Source organism: Tauraco erythrolophus, chromosome 7 (genome assembly GCF_009769465.1).
Source record: "Tauraco erythrolophus isolate bTauEry1 chromosome 7, bTauEry1.pri, whole genome shotgun sequence".
Lineage (NCBI taxonomy): Eukaryota > Metazoa > Chordata > Aves > Musophagiformes > Musophagidae > Tauraco > Tauraco erythrolophus.
In genome coordinates this window covers 47,652,147-47,665,404 of record NC_141471.1, presented here as the reverse complement: position 1 = coordinate 47,665,404, position 13,258 = coordinate 47,652,147, and the positions used below count along the sequence as shown (strand labels likewise).

The window sequence follows — 13,258 nt, the reverse complement described above, 5'->3', positions numbered from 1 at the left end:
TCTGACCTCAGTCCCACATCTGTCTGTCTGAATGGAAGTCAGATTTTTGTGCAGTCTGTCTTGAAGCAGTAACCAGACAGTGCTCAAGTGACCTAACTTTTATTTGGAATTCATTTTCCTGGGCAGCTGCAAGTCATTTGTGCAGTGCATGTTGTTTTTATAGGGTGTGTTCGCTGATGTTAAGAGTAGTTTAACTACTCTGTTTTTCACCAGTCATAGTTATCTTAAGTAATCTTCCTTGACTGCTTTTTTTTTTAACATGATACCTGTCTCCTACCTAGTATCCGTCACATTGAGTCTCTTTGTCACCCAGTTCAAGGATAAGTGTGTGTCTCAGTTCCTGAAAGCAAGAGTTTCTCTATTTTTTTTTTTCTACTCCACTATATTGCACTTTGCCACTGCTTCCACACTGTTTCTGCGTATGTTAGCTCTGCACAAGCTCCTTCATCCCTAGTACAGCTGCTGAGTTTATCTGCAAAGGCCCCTTCCATCTTTGTGTTCGAATTAATTCTAAAATACACTGTGGTGATGTAGCAAGAGAAGATAATGTGCATGCTAATCTCAAAGCTCATAGTCTGCCTGTCCTTGTATTATTAGTGATTGTCGTACCTCTGTGTAGGGAAATGCCTAGCACAGTGGCAGTTGCCATACAAAGTGGAGTAACAATGGTGATAATTTGAAGCTTAGTTGATAATGCATCGTCCACACGTGCTGTTCAGTTTTAAAAGTGTGGGAGAGTCAGTGGGACTTACAGTTAGTTTTATCTACTTCTGCTCCCAGTGTGTCATGCTTTGCATTCAGTCATCAGAACTTTTTGGTTTTTCATACCTTATTTTCCTTGCCTAGACAGTTCATGAGGCAGCAGGCAGGTTTTGCAGTAGAGTACCTCAAAGATTTTTTTTTTTTTTAACGCTTCATGCAAACAGTCTTATAAATGTAAAAGAGATCAAGTTTTAAAAGAAAAATTATGTGAATAAAAATTGGAGGAAAAAATTTGGCAAACTTTTGGAACTCACTGTAGCTTACATATGCAGCCTTTGTAACACTAAGGCATGGGTATTTTTCCCTTAGTTTTAAGCATGGTGTGTGCAATCATTACAATAATTGGCTAGCCTGGGCTCTCTGAAGGGTGCAGCTTTTCTGTGCTTTGTGTGGCTGCAATCACCACACTGAACAGCCAATCTCTTTGTATTTAGTGTTTTCCGTTATCACACTTGTAAAGTCATTTATAAAACAAAATTGTAAGATAATGCTTTGGACACTAATGCATTATGTAACCACTGTCATAGATTCCTGCAGAAAATTAGCCTTCAGTAACTTTTTTACTGGTAATGGATAGCTCTGTACACATGTAGGATTTGGAGTTAGTTTTTATAAAGCACAAACTAGTGTCTTACTCATCTAATAACGTGTCCGTATTACTTTCAGTACTTGGGATGCAAAGCAAGGTCCAGTGAAGGATGCCTACAGCCTGGCTAATAATCCTCAGTACAAGCTGGAGGTCCAGTGCCCACAGGGTGGTGCTGCCGTCTGGGTTCTGCTTAGCAGGCACATCACAGACAAGGTGCTGGCTTCTTTTTCTTACATTTGCTACGAGTTCTATAACATCTTCTGTAAATCTTTAAATAGCTTTCTATGTTATTCGTATATTACTGCTTATATTTTCATGTTCAAGTATGTACACCTATGTATACGTATAAATTTTAACTTCAGCAGATATGCAAAATCATATACACAATTGTTGAAATAGACCCAGAGTAAAAACTGAGTGAGATGATTAATTATATTCTCCACCATAAAGGTAATGAAGTAACTCAGAACTGTTGTAAATGAAATTAGTGGCAGTGTGTTTGTTTCAGGTATCTTAGTAAATACAAATACCAGATCATACCACGTGGTGATCGAAGGGGATGATAGAACGCGTACTTGATTCTGCTTAGGGCATTCGTTACATTCCGCAGAAGTGAACGACACTACTCGATTTGTGTTTTTTATAGGATGACTTTGCACACAATCGGGAATTCATTACAATGGTCGTATACAAGACTGATGGCAAAAAAGTTTACTATCCAGGTTAGTGTACCTTAATTGTTGAGAAGAGGATATTAGAAATACATGAAGAATTGCAAAGGATATTTTTGGAGAGGAAAGGCACTGTTTGCTTTAAAACTAGATGCTTCACTCTTAAGAGGTCACTCTTCTGAAATTGTTGTTTAGCCCTGTTTGACTACCTCTAACATCAGTGAAAGAATAAACCGAGCTGTACGTGTTGGAAACACGCTAAGAGGTCTACGTAGTCCTGCTGACACTTATTTTGGCATAGCATTTTCTTTATTATTCTGCTTGTATTGCAGTGACAGTAGTTAATGCTTAGAGGGAACAGATGTTGTGCTTCTGTTTATCTGATAGCATAATTATTTCCCACGTTTGTGAAATCATTTAAAGGTTTACGGCTTCCCCTACATGAAAATAATCAAGGTTAATTGTTCTATGAAATTGGCTTAGTAAAGTACCTAAGCAAGCTCATGAGGTAGAGCTGAGCATTTCAATGTATTTTGAGGTATGAAGTATGGAATGCTTAAGAAAAATATTTAGATGTTCAAATTTTATCAGAGTATTACTCTTGGTCATTATAGGTCAGATTCTACTCACCTTGAGAAGAAGGGGCTTGGCTTTTCGAGCTTTGTTGTAGCTGCGAAAAAGCCATGCATGTTTTATTTCAAGACAGGTAACAGATCTGAAACACAGGTTGAGACGCAGGAAGTAAAGGTAATGCCCAGGCTGAATGGATAGAGTAGACCGCAACTTTAAGGTAGAGCTAATAATGTCATAATTTTATTTATTCTTTACATCAAGTTAGAGGTCTCAGTGTAAAAAATATTCCTTGGAAGAATTCAGTGAAGGTGCATCCTAGGCCAGGTAGGATTTGGCCTGTTGCTTTTACAGATAAGGAACCCCTTTATAGAACCAGGGTTGCATTCAGATAGCTGCTCATGCAACAGGTAATAGCAACAGTTAGAGTAGCTTTTAAAGCTCTTCTACAAAGAGTGAAATTTGTGGTGGGATTTTTTTTTTTCTATTGGAACAGCTGGTAAGGGTTGCATTGTTCATCTCTGGTCTTATTCAGTGAACTCTGCCAACCAATTCCCATAGAATCCAAGCTGTCTTTCTGTGGAAAGCATCTGTTGAGACCTGACCAAATCGTCATCTGTTTTTGCAAGAGCTGATCTTGATAAAGCATCTGCTGCTTCCTACAGCCCAAGACATGCTTCTGGTGTTACTAGTACTTGTAGCAGTGCTTATTTTACACGTGTCTTACTGAAACTGTTCTTAAGTGGGCAAACCAAACACATTAGTATAGTGGAGGGAATTGTTTGGTTGTGCTTGGAAGAGACAGTCTTTCAGCAAGACCATGAGCAAGAACTGGATGATTCATATGTTTTGTCTCACTACCCAAACTCTTTTATAAACTTTAATCTCACGAGCTCAAATGCATTTGAAACCTTTCATGGAAATAGATTGGTCAAGCTGCAGAATTATTTTTACCATCTGTTAAAATAAGATCAGTACAAAGCAGGTTAATCCTTTGGCGGGGAAGCCAGGATTTCCCATTCCTAAGCTTCTCATTGTTTTATATTAATCCTTTCCCCTCTCCCATGTTGCTTTGTGGAAGAAAATAAAAGAACCTCATCCTAGGCTTATTGAAATAATTGGCTGGACTCGTTCCTGCTTCCCTGAAATTAAAAGAAGTCTAGAAAGAACCAATTAGAGGCCAAATAACAAATTACATTGTCTAATTTTAAAAGCAAATATTTGGGATGTTGATAATATGTGCCTCGTGTATTGGTACTAGGATGCAACTATATCTGTGTAATAATCACAAGGATTTGGAGAGAGAAGCAGAGCATGTGTCAGTTAAAGAAATGACTTGAAATGTTTTGAAGTCATGTTTATCCAATGGCCAAAGATATTGGCAGCTTGCATTCTGGAACTGTCCAGCCAATGGAGAAAGGACAGAGTCCTCAGATTTTTGAAGAGTGCTCAAACTTTCCTTATTTTTCTCTTTAAATTTCAACGTAATCACAGTAGGTCTCCTTTGAATAGTAACATTGGTGGGAGACAAATAAGCAGTACTTGCAAGTCATGGGACTTGAGCTGTACTTTCAGGTGCAGAATTTGTGTCCTGTCATGTGTGATGTACCTCTCCTGAAAAGAATAGTTGCTTTTAGAGATTATCTGTCCTTTTTATGGGCAAATCTTGAGGCTCTATTCTTTTGAGAGTGCTCAAGTCTGCCTACAGTCTAACCTTGGTACCAACAGTCTGACTTTCCTGGCAAAATTCACTGATGTAAAATGGCTAAGAAGTTTACTAAGCTGGGGGACTTTTTTGATCTGGGAAAAGTGTTCATCCTTTTCTTTTTCAGCTGATCCTCCTCCGTATATTGATGGTATTCGGATCAACAGTCCTCATTATCTGACCAAGATAAAACTGACCTCTCCAGGTTCCCATACCTTTACCTTAGTGGTGTCCCAGTACGAGAAACAAAACACTATCCATTACACCATTAGGGTATGTAGTGTTGATTTCATAATGCATGTAAACAATTAAACTATAACATGTCCTTTATTTGCAAGTTTGATAAACAATGGTACTTCTGGATCAATAATGTTATTTTGGGGAGGGAGGCTATGAATGATGGAGCAGAACCACTGGATGAAGTGCTTGATAGTGTTCTGCGTTGTAGTTAAGACAATATAGTGTGCGTGGTTTTAGTAATAAAATTTTAGTAATGAAATCAGCTGAAAAACACTTTTATTTCCTAGAATAAAAAATTAGTATCTGTGTATAGGCAAGAGATCAATGCTAGATGTCTTTGTCACTGAAAAAAGTAAAATGCAGATTGTTTCTATTTTGATAAAAACTAACAGAACTAAGTCTAGTTAGTCCCAGCTCTATTCTGGATTTTGAGTTTGATGAGGTCGTCTGAGTAATACAGGCATGTAGTTAAAAAGTATCTAAAAATTATGTATAGGCAATTCTGCTTTTTTTTAAAAAAGCCATGATTTCCTATGAAAAGTGCAAGATGAGTGTGTGACCAGCTGCTTCTTTTGCAACACAGGTGTATTCCTTGTGCAAGTTCACCTTTTCGAAGATTCCTACGCCTTACACCATTTCCAAACGGGTAAAGAAATATTTTCTTTTATGGGTCAGTGGATAGTAATTCTGGTTTGGCTTTTCCGTATTTGAGGTGTACAAGGTTTTTAAATAGATTTTTATACTGCTGCTCAAAAATGTCAGCTTATGTCATCATGTAACAAATGAAACTTCTTACCTAAAGTTTAATCTAAGCGTCATTAGCACAAGACCAATCCTGTACTCAAGCTAGATACACTTTACCAAACAATTAGCTGCACTGTTAGCATAATTTGTGCCAACCTAAAAGCCCTTGGGCTGGCTCACTTGGTTCACACCGCTCTGTATGGACAGCGGCTTAGCTTTCATGGGCATTTGGTGTGCAAGTTCCATCTTCACGGCAGAGTGTGCTGTTATAGCTGTACCGTTCCATATACACTGTAAAGCCTTTGTAGGATGGACTGGCCTTTAGAAGAGCAACCTGTACCCTAATACGTAATTGCTCTGCAGAGATCAGATTGTGCTAGTACTACTGCAGAGTAAAAACCCTGCAAAAGCGTTGCTCCTTTTCCCTTGAGAGAATTGCATGATTTTCTTGGGGGAAAAAAAACCTCTTGGCGTGACCCAACAAAATCAGCAATGGCAAACTAAAGGCACCAGTAGCAAGACTCTGACAAATGGACTTAGGATGGTAATATCACAATGCATTATTGTTCCTAAATTTTGCTAAGACATCTCAAAGGTCTGTAATCATTGGGATAAGCACTCATGCTCCCTAACAACAGGATCAAGGGAATATACCCATGGTACATTTCACGTAAAAATGCTCCATGAGAGTACAGCAGCAGACGCAAGAGCAAAAAACTTGACTGCAGTTAAGAAGCCCAGGCAGTTCTGAGGCTAGCTGCTGTTCATATTTCAGCTGTCAATGTGAGCTGCACTTATACCTTCAGCTGAAGTATAAATATGGCCAGGAGCTCACAGGATAATGTAACTTGCACATATTTTCATCTATTAGCAATTTTATCCTCAAGAAAGAATAAGCCAGCAGTTGTTAACTTTAATCTCTGTACCTACAATGCATACCTTGAGGAATCCTACTATAGGCAGAAGTCTTCTGTCCAAGCAGTAACCTCTTCAGGAAGAGAGAAACAAGGCTAGTTTGAGCCAGAGTGGAACAGTCTGTTTTCTAGGATGCTCATGCCTGAAGCCAAGGATTACATTACTCTGGGGTCAGGGGGACATGTTGGCCTGCAGCTAGGCTCTGGAGTTCAGACAGTGTTTCATACCAGCTGTTATTTCTGCAACAGCCCCTTGAAGCTGGCCTGTTCTGGAGAACGGTAAGTGGCTAGAGAGATTCCTGGGAACAGCAAGATTATTTGCTTGGCTCTTCCAGGAACCATTGTCCTTTTTAGCTGCTAAAAACTGGACTTTGTTTGGTGGAATGCTGTAACAGGTCAAAAACTCATCCTGTTTGAGGCAGGATATCTGTTTTACGTTGTATTATGTTTAAAAAGAAATTTAAGTATGTGGAAGCCTCCTGTTATTTATTTGAAGATGTCTGTCTAGTATTCAAATAAAAGGTGTGTTCTGTCTATCCAAGGCCAGCTCTGTCTTTATGATTAAATAGAAAAAGTTGCCTATGCTTATTTGGTGCTTGCTTAGCAGTCACCACACTTAAAAATAAGCATGTATAATTAATTCACAGTTTACCAGTAAAAGCAAGTTCTCTTAGATGTTTTATGCTAAAGTTGAGCGGTCACCTCTGGAGCTCACCAAGCCCTAAGGGGATTCCTGGAACTAAGTGCAGCGGAGGTGGAAAAGGCCTAGAAAGCTAACAGCACACAGCAGTTTTAGGTTCCTGGGTAGCAGTATGGCAGGGGAAGAAATCCCCCTTGCTTCCAAACTTGCCATGTTTGAGGGTTTTGGACAATAAGAAATTAAATCACAAGAAAAAGTGTTGTTCCTTGCTGATTTGATAGAAACTGCAATGAAGTAATAGGAGAAACGGATCTCAGCTATAAATTTGTGTGAATGCCTGGCATGTCTCACAAGTCTAACCTTTCAGTTTAATGACTAGCAGGAGAACTTGCAAACAGATGGCGTGTTTCTCAAAGTCTGAGCAGCATTTTTCCTCTTGTATGTCTTTGTCCTTGCGGAGTCTGTCCTTATGGATATCTTGTCCCTGTAATGCTGGTTCTCAGAGTGAATAGAGGTGAACGGACAGTGGTGGGGGCAGTGATTTCAAAAGGAAATGTTACAGCACAAGTAGTGTTGTTCTTCCTGTACTACTGTTGTTTCTCATTCAGCACAACAGAGGAATGTCTGAGCAAAAAAAAAACCTGCATAGACATGGGATAGATGGGAATATAGATCCTTTGTTAGGTGCAATTTGTCATAGTCAGAAAGAGTCACTTGGTACTTAGGCTGAAAAATACAGTACACTTATAAATGCTCCAAGGCTTTGATTGAGGTGGGCGGAGGACTGCAGTGAAACTTTCAGAATACTTAATACAGTCTGTCACTGGCACTTTAAAAATCAGGAGGGATTACTAAAGTCAGTCACCTCTAAAGTGAGAGGAACGTCTAGTCTTGTTTGTGTGTATAAAAAAGCAATACCGATCCTCAAGATATAAAGTATTTTCTGTACTCTTGACTTCTTCCAGGTTAATGGACAGTGGAAAGGTTACAGTGCTGGAGGATGTGGAAATTTCAGAGACACCTACAAAAATAACCCCATTTATCAATTCCAGCTGGACAAGAATGGGCCATTACTAATTGAACTACGGGGACCAAGGTTGGTAGAGAATAAGCGTGCCTCGACACAGCACGTAGTATTATGTGCTAAAGATAAAGCTTTGTCGATATCCGTGGGCAGGGGGGGAGGCTTCCTGAATATCCAGAAGATAAGCTATGGGAGGTGCCTCAGATTTAGCACTACTTATGTTTCAAACTTCACCATCAATAAAGATTTAAACCTGCAAGTTTGCTACCGAGGAAATCCTTGATCTGTAAGGAAAGCAGGAGCCGCCTTTGTCTTTAGTTTCGGTGTCTGAGCAGAGCCAGGCCTTGCACAGAAGGGAAGAAGGTACTAGGAGCTTCTTCCTCTTAAAACTAATTATGATCATAATTCCTTTTCTTTTGTAGTAGAGCCAATGTGCAGGATACTAAACCCTTACAGGCTCTCAAATAACGGCCCGTGCAGTAGCTTCAGCTCTGAAAGTGCATTTACTCTGCTGCTGGCAGGTCCGAGGTATTGGATGTCAGTGCCCTATGGACCAGACCTGGGCAGGTCAAATTCCTTTGGCAAAATTAATGATCAATCTCAAACTAGCAGTATACAGCGCCTCCAAATAGCAACGTCTCCTGGTGTGCAGTCAAGTGTTTATCTTGTGCAAAGCTCTACAGCAGGCCACACACAATGGCAGCACTTCTTTATCCATCCTCCCCTCTTTGAGGAGACTCCTTTTCTCATGAAACGGAGGTGAGTGCAAAGGTGTGGCTCTACTGTTCCACCAAGTGAGCAGGTTTTCTTGTGCATTTTTTCCTGTGCTTGCAGATGATTATTTGGGTAGTTTGAATGACAGGGGCAGCGGTGCCTGTCACGTGTTAACAGGTAGTAGACAAACTGTCCCAAGTTACATAGTGCAACATGAGAAATTCAGCTGAGATCACTGACATGGATTCCTCTGACAGGGATCAGATCACACCCCAGGATCCGTGCCATGTGGCACAGGAGTGTGTCACCACAAGTTTAACTACTTGAAGTCTGCCTAAAGGCAGAGGCAGACTTCTAGCAGGCATTTTCCATATAGTCTAGTTGAGAACCTAAAACATGTTCCATCTTGCTCCAAGATGTCATTACCACTGATGTCATGGTAAGTTTGACTTAACGTTTCTGTCACAAATGTGACAAAACTTCTAGATGTCTTCCAGTTACATTGTGTAGTTTTTAATAAATAGCCCTCTTCATGGTAATCCTGATGACCCAAATAACTAAAGTAACAGTCTGTCACATCTCTTGCAGGCAATACAGCGTTGGTTTTGAACTCATCACAGTCTCGACAGTAGGAGATCCTGGTTCCTATGGCTTTCAGAAAAAGAGCAGTGGTGACTACAGGTAATATGCCACTTAATGAAGTCTTGGAGGTTTGAAACATACTTCAGATCTTAATTCTAACAGGTAGTTTCTTCTGTCATAGGTGTGGATTTTGCTACTTGGAAGTGGAGAACGTATTTGCTGGAGTTTACAACATTATCCCCACCACGTTCCTGCCTCAACAAGAGGGTCCTTTTTTCTTAGATTTTAACAGTGCTACTCCTCTTAAGGTATCACAGCTGCAGTGAGGAGACAGATCTGTGTGTTACTGCTTAAGGAGGTGGTTTTGATCTGTCCTACAGTCTGAGAACAGGTGAATAACTCTTACTACACATATGCATAAAAGAAAACTACATTCTTAAGTTATAGCCAAAACCACAGAATCGCCCATTGGCCAGTTAATTGTGGCAGGACAGTTAGCTGTGGGGTTTGCTGCTATGGTGTTAGAGTGGGCACTGTTCAACAGGCTTGTTGACAGGTCAAAATGCATATATGCAAATGAACTGGCAGAACTCTCATTTATTGCAAATTTTCTACACTTCAAATCAAAGTCTAGTAAGTTAAGACAAAAACTAAGATGGAAATTCTCCCAAAATACAGGGTATATGGATTTAAGATTTTATTCTTAAAAGTAAACATGTAAGAAAAAAATATTCTTGTGTATTCTGCTTATTCAGTCTCAGGACCAAATAGCTTTTACTACATATTTGTGCTGCTGCCTTGAATGTGTTCAGCATTGAACTAGTTCTTGCATCTAAGTGTAAATTTACTACTGCTGAGCATGTAGTGTTCCAGACTAACGTGCTCAGCTTATCTGGAATATGTATATACGAGTAAAGAACAAGGAAGTTTCCTGCTTTAGCTATTTGTAAAAAAAAAAAAAAAAAAAAAAAAAAAAAGCAGCAGTGGCTCCACTGGTGTTACCTGTACTTTGAGAGGTGTTATTTCTTATCTATATTACTTTAATACATAATATCACAGCACAAGGTACTTCATGGCTTTCTTCCTACTAGCTGGAAGACCTAGCTTGATCCAGACCAGCAGTAAAACCGGGAGGTTAGCCAGCAGTAGTGCACAGGCAGCGCAGCACACCCTTCCCTTAGCAGCAGTGGAAGGCTTACATCTAAGGGTGCCCGTAAGATTCCATGTCATCTGCTGAGGTAGTCTCATTTGCTGGTGCGAGGAGGTAGAGAACTACCCACCATCAGCATCCCAGCAAAGACGCGTTTTATCCTTGATGTTTTTATAAGTGTTCAGCTTGTAGGGGAAGGATCCTTTAAACCTCTCCCTGTAGTAAACCACAGCTGCAAGAAATGCACTTGCTGATCCCATTATGCAAAACATCTTCTTTGAAAAGGTACCTTTTTCTTTTACATGGAAACCAGTGGATGAATTGAGCACTTGGCCAGTGCCTTCAACAGGAACAGGGTCAGTCAAAGTTCTTAAGGAAACAGCGGAAGTGGAATTAGTCCAGAATAAGATTTTTTTAGAAGCTTACTGTCTGTGCTCTTCCTCCAGAAGATCTATATACATTGTATATCTGAAGAGGATTAAAGATAACCAAGTTTTTCTTTTTAATTTAAATACTAACTGCCTCACTGATCCTAAACTGCATTATTTTTTATCTTTTTACAAATGACAGACTTAAAATGCCACTACATGACAGTTGGGAGAGAACGTGTTTTTAAAACAGCCGTAGGAAGTTCTTTGCCATTCAGGTTGGTTTGGCAGTTTTCCAAGAAAAAATGTAGCATTTAAATTTTATTTTAGAGCACAGGTACCATTTGGTGATGGGGAAACTGAGCACACATGCTTACAGGAGCATCAGAAATATCGGTGGGCTAAAATTACTCCTGTAGAAGTCTGCTATTAGCCCCTTCCAGAACGTACAAGATCCTTTTGTTTCATTTCCTTCATCAGACAGCTGCTTAACAAATGTCTAGCTTTAAAAGGGCACTGAAAACACTTGCCGTTCTGACTGCAGTTCTCCTAAAGACCATCTGGGCTAGGAAATTTGTGACAAGTTTGTCACAGTGTGACTTACCTTCTTTTGCAGAGAAATTTCTGATGATTATTGCGACAAAGCAATGGAGGGAACAGCATGGGCACAAGCTGAACACAAAACAGATTAGGTTCTTTGTGGTTATCTGGGCTTTTGGAGTGTGTGCCAAGGACTGCTGCATCCCTACAAAATTAAAATTTCATTCAACTCACATTTTCCCTACAAGTTTGTGTTAGGTTTTAGCTCAGGCTAAGCCAAAGTGGCAGCGGAGTCCTGCATATATTTTATCACCTATGAAGTTGGAGGTAGGTCGGAAGTCTCAGCTGAGTATCTTTTCGACAGCAGAAAAGGCAGATGCCAGAACTGCCAGCTTTCAGTGCTAAGTTCTTGCACATCCTCTGCTGTTTGAGATATGCTGGTAGACTTGCCTACAGTAAAATCTGTTCTTCTCGTGTAGTTGGTTTCTACTCTGCAGAATGGGATTTTTCTTTCTTTCCCTTGCCTTGCCCCTAGCACAAGGTGTAGTGCCAAAGCTTATTCCAGATGAAACAAGCGTAAGGCTCAGCTTCCATACTGTGCTAAACTAAAAGGAAAGAATATACTCAGTTTCTTAATGCCAGACAAAGGCATTAAGGATAAAGGATCCTGTCCCCACCAGGGTACACTGACATTTCTTACACATACAACAGAGTCAGTGGATTGGGCTTATCCCCATAAACGCCCAGGATTTAAGCTCAGTAGCAATGGCCTTTATAACGAAAGTCCCATTCAGATGTTGCACCTACACAGGCTACTAGAATACTGTCACTGTACGTTTCCCTTCAGGTACAGAACAGAACACTCAAGTGGAGTAAAAGGAAATACAAAATATTCTTATAAATTCTAGTCCACAAATCCTGGTTGTGGCAAATTAATTTCACAAGAAAATTTCCTTACGCTTTTTTCTTAGAAAAAAAAGTGTTCATTTAACCACTTATAATTTGCTTTGATATTTTCTGTCAAATACGTTTTTTTTTTTTTCCTGACAAATCTGGAAAAATTATTGGAAAGTGAACTGATGTTTAGAGTTTAACACAGCCTCAGGCCAGAATGTAGGTTAAGCTTTTCTTTCCCCTATACCATTTGGTGTTTTTTGATCCATATGCCAGAGAAGATCAGATGCTGATGTAAGCACGGAAACATAACGCAGCAACATATTCCTTTAGAAAGGAATGAGGCCTGTGTGTGCAAAAATGGACATAGCTGCACAGCAGCTCAGACTGTAACAAACGTACATCGCTCATGTTACTTTACTTCCAAGTTAAGATGGTCATACTCCTCTTGACCCTGAAGTCTTCTCTGCCTATGAACGTGTAATTCAAGCTTTTAAACATTAAAATACAAAGCCTCGTAAAATATACTAACAAGCATCCTGCCCTCCCAAGTTGTTTGTCACACACTGCACAGTTCTGAAGCACATCATGGGGGGGGATAAACGACAACATGAAATCTGGTTGCTGCAAGGGGCTTTAAGAGGAGTTACGCTTTCTTTGATTCACCAAGGGAAGACTACTACAAAGAAATTATTTTTATTTCTTTATCAGTATACTGTAGATAGCCTCTTCAGAAGTTTTGACATTCTCCTTCCTTATGCACTGCAAAGCCTTTTCTGTGTATTTATTTTTTTAAATCCTACCTTAATGCTGCTGCTGATAGCTCAGGGTGAGACACCACCTCAGACACACGCATCCCCCAGATACTTTGTTCGTAAGACACCTGTTAGTCCTTGGTTAATCCAATCCATCAGTTCTCAAAGACTCAAGTGAGAGGTAGTACATAGGTGAGTGGTATCAACAGCTTCTATCCCATCTTCCCCACAAGTGTTGAGATTCAGTCCTAGTTACATGCAGCTGTTTTGTACAGTAAACATGCCCTTGACCACGCAAGCTCTGCGGTGTTTGACCAGCCAGCTATTTAGAATTAAGTTTGTGTACATTTAGTGGAGGTTTTCATGACTTACTCAAAAAAGAACCTTTAACTTGTT

At 39.8% G+C, this 13,258-nt stretch overlaps 1 protein-coding gene across 5 annotated transcripts in view; it reads left to right on the top strand.

Moving 5' to 3' along the window:
- CAPN7 (calpain 7) overlaps window positions 1-12,902 on the top strand; it is a 35,589-nt gene extending 22,687 nt beyond the window's left edge. For 2 of the 5 annotated variants that reach the window (XM_086614298.1, XM_086614297.1), the window contains 7 exons: window positions 1,429-1,564; window positions 1,998-2,073; window positions 4,425-4,570; window positions 5,121-5,183; window positions 7,801-7,931; window positions 9,162-9,254; window positions 9,337-12,902. In XM_086614298.1, the coding sequence (XP_086470424.1) occupies window positions 1,429-1,564; window positions 1,998-2,073; window positions 4,425-4,570; window positions 5,121-5,183; window positions 7,801-7,931; window positions 9,162-9,254; window positions 9,337-9,481 (790 nt within the window). In that variant the 3' untranslated portion in view covers window positions 9,482-12,902. The remainder of the gene's footprint in view (window positions 1-1,428; window positions 1,565-1,997; window positions 2,074-4,424; window positions 4,571-5,120; window positions 5,184-7,800; window positions 7,932-9,161; window positions 9,255-9,336) is intronic. The other 3 variants (XM_086614301.1, XM_086614299.1, XM_086614300.1) reach the window with 2 other exon arrangements.
- The last annotated feature ends 356 nt before the right edge of the window (window positions 12,903-13,258 follow it).